Here is a 14,693-nt window from a genome sequence, read left to right on the forward strand (position 1 = left end):
TTTTTTTTTTTCATTGAAATATTTAATATTTATTTCGAAAGATGCGAGAAAATCACAAACATTCTTACATACTTACGAGCGGTAATGTATTATATGTAACTCTTTGTAACTATATATACATCGCTATGCTATTATAGAAAGAGACTGTGTAAAATGCAAGTAAAAATAAATTTTCTGTAAGAAAGAATCTTCGTTTCCTGTAATATGGTACATAATTAATTTGTCTTTTACAATCTTTAGCACTTATTCCTATATGAATTAATCAACCTCGTAAATTATTGATAATCCTCGAGGAGTGACTTTCTTCCTCCCCTTTCTCGGAGAGCTAAAAATGAGCGTCATTGCATTTATCTCCGCACGTCTCTCTTCCGACGATAAGAACTGTCGACCGTGGTTTTCCGACAAAAAGGTACTTAGATTCGCCGAACGAGCAGCACAAAAATAATGTTCGTAATCTATTTTTGAACTATCGGTAAATTATGCTATTGCAAGGTAATATTCTTTCTGTTCTATCTCCGATTACAAAGGGAATGTAGCTGTTTTCCATTAAAAAAAGTGGATATTTTAAAAAGAAAGTTTAATTAAAATTTTAATGCTATAATTTTAGTTTATTATTGATGTGATAAGTATATCTGTCGTATATATGGTATATCCTTTGCATAGATTTTAAATTCGTGGGTGACTTACTGGCATTTGCGAGCACGCTTTTGTGAATCTGTGCTAGACATACCTCTTGGGCTACCTTTAAACAGAACGATCTTGTGTTATTATGCTTAGTACGTGCATTAATAGAGGGTGTTTCCTTTTATAGAGAAAATAATCGAATATTCGTCGAAAGTTTCCGAAACGAGATAACACGCGAATATTAGAGTCAGGTGATGCAACATGATGGCAGAACCACCAGCGAAACGCGAAACTTATCGTTGATGTATGCAGATAGTTACGTTTCGATATTCCACCAAATATTGTACATGCACATTGATACATTTCGTGCCTCGAGGCGTTTTAGCGAAATGAGAATCGACAGTTTCGCTATCAGCCATTGTTGTTGCAAACGTTGTATCATATATGCTTCTATAATGTGCTTTATAAAAATGTACACTTAATTAAGTAAAGTATAAATTTAAGAAAATGCTTTTTGTGCAATATATTCTCATTATACTTATAATCCTTGAAGTGCAAAGTATACATATAATAATAAGGAAAAAAAATGACAAACAACACCTAAATTTTCCTAATTTAAATTCAATAAATATTATATTCCATCTCACTTTACTAGCAGTGAGACAAATGTCAAATGAATAGCAATTATTAATTCAATTTCCGCGTGCGTGTTTGCTTATAAGTTAAAAGAAATTAAGAGAGAGATTTGTATTTTGTATTCTTGAAAAAAAAAAAATAACGCAACTATTTTTTCACATGTTTATTGTTACACGAAAAAGCTATAAATTGCACGTTTCCAGCAACGTACATATCCCAATTAACGCAACGGCGCTGTTACGCTGGCAAAACGTCGGTTCCCTTACGTTAAGCGGAGGCGTTTTGTTTTCCATTAAATACACAGACTCGGTTGATTGCCGGGTACCTCTAACGTTTCCGCACCGTGCACAATGCATGAAGTGCATGGTGGCGCAATAGGAAACTAGATGCTGGCCCGATAAACACGCGCATGCAAATTTCGCGCAATAACTCCCTGGTCGAGATTCCGCGAGTAGTTTTTTCTCTTTCCAACTACCTTTTTGTACAGCTATCCAATTACCCTGCGTGATAAACGCATAGAGAAAAACGTACTCGCCACTGACAGGTTTTCATTACATCATGTAAATTTCGTCAAAATTGAAAATTGCATCCTCTTGCATAATACTATGACGATTTGTCCAGTTTTAGATAAGCAGAAAGCAAATAATTTTATTCTTTTAAATTGGCCTATGTTATATAATAAGATTGTTCATAAAAATCATTTCCTTTTTTTTTATCTCAAACATGCTCACTGGCTTTATCGTCGATAAACACGCGAAATAAACAAACGAATAAACATAAATTTATACGTTAGAGCAAAAAGGTCTAAAACTTTAGATTTGTATCTTCCGAACGTTCATTCCGATCATTCTTCCTTTCTGTATATTAAATATTGTACTAAACCAAGGACGCTACATTGAAAACCATCGATAATCGTAAAAAGGCACGAACATCACATTTAAGCTTTCATGCGGAGATTGATAAAAGTAATAACTCACTGGTCTTCTTGTACAGCAAGATCTCAAATTGATCGTGAATCTGACCCTCGAGGCATTCTTCGATTCTGGCAATCGTTTCCTTGTCTGTTAGTTCCCCATACATGAATCCACAACGACATGACTTTTGCATAACCTGGAAACATAAAGAGAAAGTATGAAATATTCATCAAAGTTTATTTTTTTTTATTTACAGAAGGTTGTATACAGTAAGGTAAATGTACTAGAACTAGATAGTGGACATGTCATATGATCTAATTATTAGACGAAATAATAAGAATTTTGAATATTAAGCTTTTAATGATATGTACAACTTTAAATAATTCATCTTATTAAATTTCTATAAACAATGATTCTATTTATCCTAGCAAAAACAAAGCGCAAGACAAAAGGTGCAAGTCGAACATAAAGGAGGGTGACAGAAGTAAACGTAAGCAAACGTTCTAAAGAGCGTAAATTGGAATAATGGAACGTAAAAGAAGCGTAAAGCGTTTACGAAGCATTTTAACGCTTCGTTTATGTTCTATTGTTCCAATCTACATTCCTTAGAACGTTTGCTTACGCTTCTATTACTTTCCTTTTATATTCGACTTATGTTCCTTTTTGTTTTATTTTACACTTTATTTTCGCTAGAATAAAGTCATACATATCATTAAAAGCTTAACATTTAAATTTTTGTTATTTTATCCAATAATTGGGTCGTGTTCATTAACTATCTACTAATTGGTATAAACATTTATCATATATACGAGTATATATGCGTGTATAACATACGTTATAAATATAAATATAAGATATGTACATAGGGCAAATGATAACATAATTATAGATAAAAAATTCATTATAACACAATTTACCTATTATATAATATTATTAATAAACATTCCGTACTTATTTTGTATAAAGACCGTGAGTTATAGTTCAATACTAACTAACTCAGACTTGCAATAATGACAAATAATTAAAAGAACAGCAAATCAGTCATATGTAGTTGTTAAAGTTCAAAAATAAAATTATTTTATAAATTATGTCTGTATCCTAACAATTACGTGTGACTCGTATTTGCCATTTTTTTAAATTATTTGTTATATTCAATGATACAAAATTTCTAAGTTTTCGAAAAAATAGAGTATCTGTTATTCGAATTTTGTTTACATTATCATGTTCAGAGATAGTTTAACGCTGTTTAAAAAAAAATTGGCAGTTAAAAAGTGCAATTATGAGATACGACTGTAACTCGAGAGTTTGACGGATAAATCATTTTCACATAAATAATTATTTTCCCAATTAACAATGTTATTGCATTCAAATTTGTGTACGTATATGAAAATTATGTAATGTATAATACGGTACTAACGATTGCACATTAAATGCTGTAAACAAAAGCCATTGTGAATAAAGCGTTTTTTTAAATAGCGATCTCGTGGATCAATATTGTCGATAAAGGTTGATCCGATATGTTATCAAATGTCGACGAAAGCGAGAAACGGTTTGTGCCGTTCGTGCAGGCTATCGAACATATGTATGTGATATCGTATTTTTCGACCTCGAAACAGATTTATTAATCCCGTAGTGCTGACCTTTAAATCTTGTGGTTTGCAGATGCAACAGGAATGAAATAACTTGATCCCAATCAAATCCGTACTCGTCGTGTTTTTAATGGGCGCAATTCTTTAATCTAACACGATTTTTTAATTAAACACAATTTCGTGAAGCTGTGTAAAAGGAATGATATTCAAAGAAACAATATCCGCTTAATACATAAAACGGCAAAAACTTTTAATGGAAAAAAATATGAAACTTTTGCACTTCATTTCCGCGCCTTCAACTTTATCAATAAACTGACATTAAAGGGATTTCTTTTAAACGCTATTGAAATATATTTTGCTCCAGCGTTACTTTCCATCTCTGTTTTGCTCGTATCTACCGTTTCGTATAGCATGCAGATGTGCGATAAAATGACACGAAATAGCACATATTTCTTGTAGGCCGTAACAGTCTATTGTGTTAGCTGTACTTTTTCGTGATTTCCATATCTATAATAAAAAAGATATACTTCTAAAGAACGAATAAAAAGAGAAAGGCACGGTCGTAATATTGTTGATCGATATGAGCATAGAGGCATGATTTTAAAGAACATCATTTGGAGATTTTCCAAAAAAAGAAATAAATTCTACAATCGTATCGTTGTATATCAATCTAATTATATCTTGAAGACAACTGAAGATAATAAGATTAAAAACTAAATTTTTGTTAATAATATTGCGTAACTACATAAACAGAATTGAGATAATTGAGCAAAAGGGTCACGAACAATGGATTTTTATTCAATTTGCCAAGTAAAATTATTACTTTAAAAAAAAAATTAATTGAATAACTACAAAAGTTTTAAAATTCGTCCAATTATTTTTGCATTCAAGCGCATGTTTCATTTTTCATGTAAAATGATAATATAATATATATTCGCTGCATGATACTTGACCGAGACCAAAAATGCGCGGAATGTACTCTTCGCCATCATTTTCGTTCTTCATCCTGTAAACCTTCCACGAAAGCATCCTCAATCCGGTTTCCAGTAATGGAGTTTGCAAACCCCAAATCCATGTATCTTCTCAAACAATAGGATTGGAACAGTAGGAGTCTTACAGAAACGAGGTGGTTACAGCTTGTGCTACTACGTTGTCACTTTGGTCGAGACTCTGGAGCGCAGTTAACCGAGTCACATTCGAATCAAATAATTCAAGATGTCCAATGTAAGTGTGAAAAGCTATTTTTGGGTGTTTCTCGGCCATTAGTTTACGAGTTCTATTTAACAAGATTTTATTTTTCTACGTCCTGATATTTAACCTCCGGATATGATTATTTTACAATATATATATAACTATATGTTTAAAAAAAAATCTGTTATATATATATTTAAATAAATCTTTTAAAACTGCAATAAATATAATGATCATGCAATCAAATGTGAATGTATTATATAAAATATAATATAATATAATATAATGTATAATACAATAATATAAAAGAGACAATCAAATTAATAAATAAGGAAAAATTATAATTAAATAATGTTTACTTTCTCTCTTCATCGTGTACTCGATGTTTATAACAAAATTCTAGTTGCTATTATATAATTTAGTTTAACTCATTAATACGTATACCAATTATTATTTTGTTTTATAAAAATTTTAAGATTCTTTGCAGCAATAATAATAAATGTCCAATAATGTATCTTAAAATAAATAACAAATTATGAAATTCTGAGTGTAGATTGTTGAATGAATGATCAGTTAGTTAAAATAGCAATTAATTAATCTTTAACTGAAAATTCTATATCGAAGCTGACTTTTTGCTTTGCACATAATCTTCTGATTTCTTATCCTGAAGCATGACTGTAATAAATTGATGTCAATGAATGAACTCGCTAGTTGCTAAATCGCGTTATCCACTCCCTCCTTATAGTACTCTCGTTCTTTAGAGGATGAAAAATGACAAAAGATAAGCAAACCATTGCTCATACTGTATTACCAGATAAATATCGAGGATATTCCGGAATATATGACAATGTTGTATATGTAATATTTATTGGATCTTTACCAAAGCTCTAGAAGATTCGACACAAACGTAACGATATCAATGCCTGTTGATTCCAATTGCATAATTCAAGAAAAAAAGCGTAAACATGCATAAAGCACACATATCAAGCACAAAATATGTTAGTAATAATTCGTCTCCATATATGTATGTATATGTAGATAAATTAAATAACAAGTGTATCACTGAGGAAAAGTAATATACGAGTACTTGTTATTAATCAGCTTTTTAAATAAAGCTTTCTCAAAATGCATATTAAAACAAATATAAGTAAAGTAATTTTTAATATATTGTGAATTATTATATACAGAATAATAACTCTAAAAGATTAAAAATTTATTAAAAATTTATTAAAAATGGATCACGACACAGCGATAATCTGCAAACTTTCTGGCTATTCTGAAAGATTTTAAGGGGTAATTCGCTTACACTAAATCAAAACGAAAATTTTATATAAACGTGTAATTATATAAAATTTTCTTGATTTAATATGAAGAATTAACTCTTAAAATCTTTTAGAGTATTTAACTCACCCTGTATAATATTCCTATTTAAACATTGAAATTATTATAGGAAATCAATATTTTGATAATCCATGTCCGGATAATTGGTAGTCATTGTATCGAATAAATTAAATGAATATCTGACAAATTAAATTTTGTGACGCTTGGCGTAATATGTAATTAACTAATTAATTAATTAATATTATCACAATGTTTAAATTTTACGAATGTTACACATTTCCTGCATTGTATTATGTAAATACAATCATACGCAAGTATTAACACAATAATACTGGTGAGAATGAAAAGATTGAAGAAAACATAAATAAAATTTCGTATATTTAATTATTAGTATCAAATAACGTACTCGTACCTCTGCACGATTGTAGCCGGAGATCTTGACGAAGCTTTCGTTGCAATAGACGATCGGGAAGTCGACGATTTGGGCGTTTGCTAATAGAAAACTGCTGTCAGCTGTGAATAGAAAGAAAAGACGAAGTATTATTCTTCTGTATGATAAAATGTGCCACGAAAACATATATTTCTCCTCATCTCGCTTTTTCCCTTTGAGTCAGATTTTAAGTCAGTATCTTTTGTTCGCGATTTTCTCGTACCATTTAACGCTTATACATATTGCTCTCTTACTTCAAAGAAACGTATAATTTTCGAATTACAATTTAAAAAACGAGTTTTTTTAAGAGTTGTAAAATACAAATGATCAAATTTAAAAAAGTTTATTTTTTATTCATATTATTTGATTAATCATTTAATAATTTTCTATCAAAGAGTAGTTTTCTCCTTTTTTTCTAGAAAACTTGATATTTCTAATTATCACTTTTGAAGTATAAGGAGGTAAATTAACTATCACATTTCTTTTTACTTTAATTCTACAAATTGCGATTTTATACTAATGTGAATATCTTCAATATTACATTTATATTGCGAATATAATGAAAAGTTTTATGATGAGACAGATTTTTCTTTCTCTCTTTGTCTTTTACCTATATTACTTAGCTAATGGGTGTCCTATAAGTTTTTCAATGTACGCTAGAGTCCATTTAAAGTTTCTTGATAAATTATAAGTGGAAATTAACAACGGAGATACAGCGTGCTCGGATCCAATGGATTTTCGCAAAAGCAGAGCAGGACGAAGAATGTAAGGCGAGCCATGCTTTGCCGTACTTATCTAATTAGTCGTCGTATAATTAGCGCTTAATGAGCATCGATTTATTTGCTAATAAAAATAAAAGCCCAATATTTAAAACAGCGACTACAATTATGTTCTCTGTCAACGAAAAAATTCCTATTTTACATATCTTAATAGAAAATATATACAATACAATAACCATCCATATAACAACCATAATTAATCATATCAACTTATTAATAATAATTATATATATTTATAATAGATGACTCATTAGTAATAGCTTATCGCAATTAAATCAGCCAATGTTAATGATCGCAATAATGATTTTTGTCATGCTTAAGATAAGGTACGTATATAAAAAAAAGTTTCTTTCGCGAATAAAAAAATATTTAGTGACACTGATTACTTGATTAATCATTAAATGATATTCCAATTCGCAAATGATCTTTTGCGGCGTGAATACGTGAGTAAGATTCATAAAATTGAAAAGTACCGTATGCTTGAGAGTTGATACTGCGATGCAGGAATTTAAGAGCGATGCAAAAAGAGTTATGTGGTGTGTGTGTCATCGAATAAGGACACAATCGTTATTTCCACCAATTCTAGGTACTTAAATCTTGAACGAAGACGATGGTCTAATGATTTAGCTATATAAAACGCGGATATTCATTCGCTAATGGTCATACAGTCAATATCGTCGCAATCTACGATAAACGACCATTGAACATTAAATATATTAAGTAATAGCTTCACGTTTCAAACTTTACAATGTATGCATTTGTGAATATTGAAATAAAGTTGGAAATTACACTTACAAGGTAAAGACTAAAGACATATATAAACGATTCTTTTTCCTTTTTAACAAATAATTAATTGTAAATAAGAACATATTCAAATTGTAGCTTTGGTTTACAATGTTGAGTTCAGTTAATTCACAGAACATTATTAATTTAATTAATATCATGTATTATTATGATTGCGCGAAATAAACCAATCTATAGGACGATTCAAACTTCCCTGTCAAAACTTTAAGTAATAATAATAATTGCTACAACAAAAAATATTGGACTAATATAATAAAAAAAGAAATATCTTTTGTTAATCGTTAACGAACATTGTGTGGCAAAGTTCCAAAACGGAAATAAGCCAGTTAAGTATAATAAATATGAACTTGTCTAAATCCCTTTCTCCTTTCGAGGCTGTATTTTTATCCGTCGTTCCCATTCTTTACCAGGTTCTCTCAGAGAGAGTCGGATGCACTCTTCCGAGCGTATGATCTCTGAAGTAGATCCTGTTGCATTCAATGCATATATTGTTCCTATATATATAGATATATGCATCTATTGTAAGTGTGAAATATATATGTGTGTAATGTACCGGGTGTGCCTGTAACATTCGCAACATGAGCTGGTCAAAGCTTTCAACGATTCTATGGAGTGTTTTCGAGAGGATACTCGATCAAAAGTGCCTCCTTGTAACATCGTCGACCTATTCTCCCTTTTCCCCACCTATCTTCTGCCATACTATCGGAACAAGAATTCCCAATGAGATTTAGTTAGTCGCATTAATGTAGATTTAATGCGGTGCCCAGCCATTCGACGCGCAAAAAGAAATACGTACTGAAATAATTTATTGTTATAATCTTACAATTAGAAGATATACTAGAATGAAATATCTTATTTAATAGACATATTGTTTATTATTAGTTTAAGTAATAAATTATCAATTATTTAATATATAATATAATGTATAATACAAAGACGTAGAGAACTCATGAATTGTATACATATACATATGTAAATATAATATAAATCGTCTATATAAATATGGTAGATATTTATGCTTATATAAAGCATAAATTTCTACATAAAGTTTATTCGCGAATATATATAATTAATATATTTATATATATTCATAGTAAAAATGTTTTTCTTCACATACCAAATTACAATTCTGATACACGATATGAAATGCACGTATTTAACAAATAATGTTAATAAATAATTACTAAAAAAATTAGTCTTATATGTTATATTAGTCAGAATCTTTCTAAAATGACGGTTTTTTAAAGAACCTACCATTTTTAATTAAAAAGTTTTACAATAAAAATCAAGGACTCCAATTTATTGTCGTAAATTCTTTTAGAATCGCGAAATAATCGTAGTTCATTGTAATTACGAACTCTAGGTGATAGATCGTTTTTTCGCTGCTGGTTTGTAATTAATTACGACCAGTAGTCACGTTGCTATGTTTTATCGTCGCGCTGCAAATATTTTCTTCCAGATCATGTAAACAGGGGTATATAAAGTAATAGGATTTCTCACAATGTATGCATGAACGTAAACGTTTTATAACACTTACGTGAGGAAAATATGTTTATGGAAATCATATATTTTATATATATATTTCTTCTCTTCTTCCCTCTCTCTCTTTCTTTCTGTCTCATTACTTATTGATGCCTTTTTAATATCAGTATAGCTGAAATCGGACTACGCATAGAAGATTAAGACTGAAAATAAAAAATTGAAATTTCATCAATGAGAAAAAGAAATTTTATCTCTTTTGTTTTGATTGATCAAATTTCAATCTTTCAATCTCAATCTTCAATGCATAGCCTGATAAGTATAATTATTTTCAATTATAATTTGCATTATAAATTGTATTTATGCTTTATTTTGTAATGCAGGAGAGGTAATGCAATCTCCCAACTTTAGTTACATTTATACTTAATCATTTTGTGTGATCGATACTCGTTTTATCGGTGAGTAGACAAATCATCATTACTTCAGAGAAACAAAGAAACAAAGATTAGCTGCGAATACTTGTTATGCATTAAACATGAGTATGCATTTCCGCAGCAGTGTATGTGGTAAATTTTGATGTAACGAGAACCCTGATTGCTATATCAATAATCACACATAGCTATAGCAATAATAATTAATGAATGTGTAAAGAGCATTTACTAATTAATAATTCATACTATGAAGTTGTTGCGCGTGCAATAGTATTATTTGAGGTGTATGTACACAAGTACCTCCAGAAATGCAGCGATCTGTGCTAGAATTTATAATCATTGAACTTTAGGAAATTATTGCTGTTAATTTATTATACTTCACGTTGCCAATTCCTATTAAATCTATATCAAAAGGAGATTTTTACCGTTCAAAAATCTGTAGAAAATACTACTATCGCACTTCGGAGAGAATTTGGCTGTTGAACAATATTGTATCGTCTCTCTCTCTCTCTCTCTCTCTCTGCAATATTTTCTATTTATTATCATATCAGTATTTATTGCATTGATATGATTCTTTCAAGCATGATTATAAAAATTTGCCTTGTTCCGATCGGAATTACACTTGCATCAACGAGTAATGTTCAGATCAATCGAAGTTTATATTGAAAAGCCCCAATGATGAAAAATATTCATAATTCGAATGCGGTCATTCCTTTCACAGTAGTGACGTTGCGCCATCCACGTAAACGCCAACGCAAGTCATGGACGTGAATCGGGAATGCTTTTAATGGACTTTTCTACTTAGAGGCCAATGAAATGCAACCGATATCTTTCCTTCTTTCTGTAAAGCCGTATCCTTCGTTTGGATATTGGATCGAGATAGAAAAAATGCAGAAACAGAGAGAAAGAGAGAATGTGTAAGAGAAAAAGGGGAGGGGGAGGTGTGAAAGGTGTGGAAGTGTAAAACGAACAAGTAACACAAAAATTAGAGGATATTTTAGTCTTATTAAAACACTTTTCCTCTACCAACAAAGTTTACGTTAGTGATAAATTGAAAAAAGATCTTTATAGTTATATTTTTGCACCAATATATAAAAAATTGTATTTTGTAATATGTTAAACGTACTGTGCATACAAAAAATTATGCTGTACTTTCAAAAAATAATTTAAGAAATAATCTTAAGAAATAAAAAGAAATATTTGAAAATATACGAAAGTCAGATAAGACGATGAATTAAAACGATTGAATGTAATCTTGCAATCGATCGATCAGATTGTCATAGTTATAATTGAACTTTACGACGCATGTTACTTTCACGCGATATGATGTATGATATACGTTTCAGCATTTTTATTAGGTATTTTACATATGAATAAATTACAAAAATAAATTACAAGAATAAAAACTAAGATGTGAAATACGATATCCCTTTTTTTCTATTTAGAGTTACATTGTGTGTTTTATTTTTGTGCTAACTCTATTTAAATTACATTCGGCAATATGTAAAATTTGTACGTGTATTATATCAAAGCATTTTATTTTCAAAAGGAAAAGAAAGAGAGAAAGAGAAAAACAGGAAGAGTGTAGAAAAATTGCGGAGCTACGGCGGACGATTTCAGACCAATTAATGCTGCTACGATCCCGAGAGGAAGTTAATTGAGACGAATGATACGACGAAGAGAATCGAAATTCGCTGCGTGAACCACTTCGGACCAGGCAAATCGATGAAATGCATTAAAAAGATTTAGATTACTAAATCTATGGATAGTGGTTCAAAACTCCGACGCCATCGCGTCGAGCAACTTTCGAGCATGAAATAAATTTCAAGACGAACAGAGACTTTTCGAAGAATTAAAGAAGTAACGAGGTAATGGCACAAAAATGTTTCAAAGGATTGCCTTTGAAACATTTTATTACCTTCGAAGAATGCGCTATAAGGCCGCGACTGATTTTTATTAACTATTATGATAATAAAGAATTTATTTCGTGATTTTACATTAACCTCTTTCAGTAGAATATTTCGCATAATTCAGTCATTTGTACTTTCAAGAAAGAGAAATATATTGTATTAAAAAGGAAATAAGTATATTTAGCATACAAAAATTAAAATTTATTTATAAATTTCATGTAAAGTTTATCGTTTTAACTTTTTAAATTAAAATTACTTTAAACGATAAAAATATTAATGTTGTAAAAAACTTAAAGATTAAATTAAAAATAAAAAGTTTTTGTTTTTTTTTTATTCTAAAGTTAAAACGATAAACTTTACATGGCTATTATTAAACTGTTCTTTTAATATATTTTAGACACTAATAAGACAAATCTTATTCTCGCCTAGTTATTTTAATGTAGAACTAACGTGCGCGTGAATATCCATTTGATACTAACGCTTTATGGCACAAAAATGTTTGGCCACAAATGGCAGAACATGATACCAATCCATTAGTAATGCTGTCCGATAAAAGTATCCAACGTATAGCTATTAGACTTTCTAGCCTTCTTCTCTCGCCATTACTTGGCACATGCATAAAATAAAATACAGTCTTTCAGAATTTCTCGGATTGTATCAGGCAGAGAAATTTTCGTACATGTCACTAATCTATCTATATATCTGCATTATTAATCTACAATGATTTGCGTTGTAATCTTTTTGTAAATCTGGAAACAAATTTGTGTACCTGTGCCAGCTGCTCTTTTCAATTCTACAGACACACATATCTCAATAAAACACACACACACACACACACACAAATAAATTCTGTTCCTTTCGAATGAGATGGATTACGAAGCAATTTTAAAAGTATTTCACTGCAAAAATTCTTTTCGGAATATCATTTAGTGAAAAAATATTACAGAAAAATATGTAACAATACATTGTAATATAATATATATATATTAAAATTAAGCAAGGTTTCATGTAAGCTTAGAGTTGTTTAATGTTATTTAACCAAATCTATTTACTAGAAAAACAATAAAGTAATATATCATCTGTTTTAATCAGTAATTGACAAAAAATATATTTTATAATAAACAAATAAAAAAAAAGAAGAAATATCCCAATTTTAAGTCTTCAATTTCAATGTAATTTTTAAGAAAGATATACAGCTTTTTTCATTTCAGCAATAACCATATTTTGTGATTTTTATAGAGAAATATTACATGCGCAAATTTCTCGTTAGTATACGATGTATCGCACTGCGATATATATTGGATTCCACGAAAACACATACTATGCAAGCTTTAAGATAAATCCCGATGAAACCACAATAACAAGCGCCAAGACAATCGGGCAGTGTTACAAGATTTAAAGTACGAACAAGACTTGCTTCTGCATTATTGGAAAAATTGCGTGATACTTTGGCGAGCAATCTCGAATCCATTTGTAGTCTTGTGAAATTGTCATAACATATAAACAAGTTCAACAAATTGTAGTACTATCTTATCCTTTAAAAAATACATATTATCAGATAATTGAACTTATCGCACAGCACTTCCCAAATAAATTTTTAGTATTTAACATATAGAAAATTTATTACATATGAAATATTCAATATTCCAAAAAATGATGAATTCCATTAGTCACGAAAACCTAGCTTTTTCGTTTCTAACACGTTTTCAACATTAATATAGTAAATCAGATAATATACGATGATTTAAACAAATACAAAATACATCAACTAGCTGGAATAATCTCTTGATGGGTTTGCCCTTTTTTATAATTGTGGCTGCTCTTGCGTAGCACAATACTGTTTGAACTTTGAACTTCGGACCACTTTATCCGAAGATAAATCAAATTAATGACTAAAATGTTATATATGTTACTTCATTATACATAAATGTTAAATGTATGACTAATGTTGCAATATTAGAAAAATGCTATTAAAAAATTTAATAATTTACAACGAGAAAATTATAAATAATTATTAAATATTAACTTATGCTTCTACATTATTATAATACTTTCTGTAGAAAATACGCAATCTCGATAGAAATATTTTGAAATATTATTTGATCTTACTTTTATTTGAATCTTATTGCTTAAAACTTACACTAAGTTTTAAGCAATAAGCAGTTCAGGTATATATACCATGCTGCGGTTTTATAAAAGAAAAGATTTCTCTCTTCTCTTAGCGCTGAATATTACATTGTCTTAAGGGATTGTGAGGTATTTTATATTAACTTTCTATCCAACTTACAACCACATTTTCTTCAAAGAAAAATTTATTTTATAATACTTTATATCGATCAAGGATCTCTGATAACTAATGAGAATATCATACATAAAAAGTACATAAAAATTAAATTAACAATATTAATTATAAAAAATAAATTGTTAAAAAATGACGGCAGAAATTACAGGTAAGCAAGTGGCGTTTGATTTTTTTACGAAATTCACACCGCGCGTCTGAAAAGATGAATCGATCCAAGTAATTTCTTAATTGCAATTAAAAGAGATCACCTAAAGGAACCACAT

General features: G+C 29.7%; 1 protein-coding gene across 1 annotated transcript in view; it reads right to left on the bottom strand.

Moving 5' to 3' along the window:
• The window catches only part of eag (potassium voltage-gated channel protein ether a go-go), a 55,781-nt gene that overhangs the window by 17,737 nt on the left and 23,351 nt on the right, over positions 1–14,693 (bottom strand). The window contains exons 2-3 of the mRNA XM_018547370.1: positions 6,708–6,808; positions 2,238–2,370 (exon numbers count right to left, since the gene is read on the bottom strand). Coding sequence (XP_018402872.1) covers positions 2,238–2,370; positions 6,708–6,808 — 234 coding nt within the window. The remainder of the gene's footprint in view (positions 1–2,237; positions 2,371–6,707; positions 6,809–14,693) is intronic.

Source organism: Cyphomyrmex costatus, unplaced genomic scaffold (assembly GCF_001594065.2).
Source record: "Cyphomyrmex costatus isolate MS0001 unplaced genomic scaffold, Ccosl1.0 scaffold639, whole genome shotgun sequence".
NCBI lineage: Eukaryota > Metazoa > Arthropoda > Insecta > Hymenoptera > Formicidae > Cyphomyrmex > Cyphomyrmex costatus.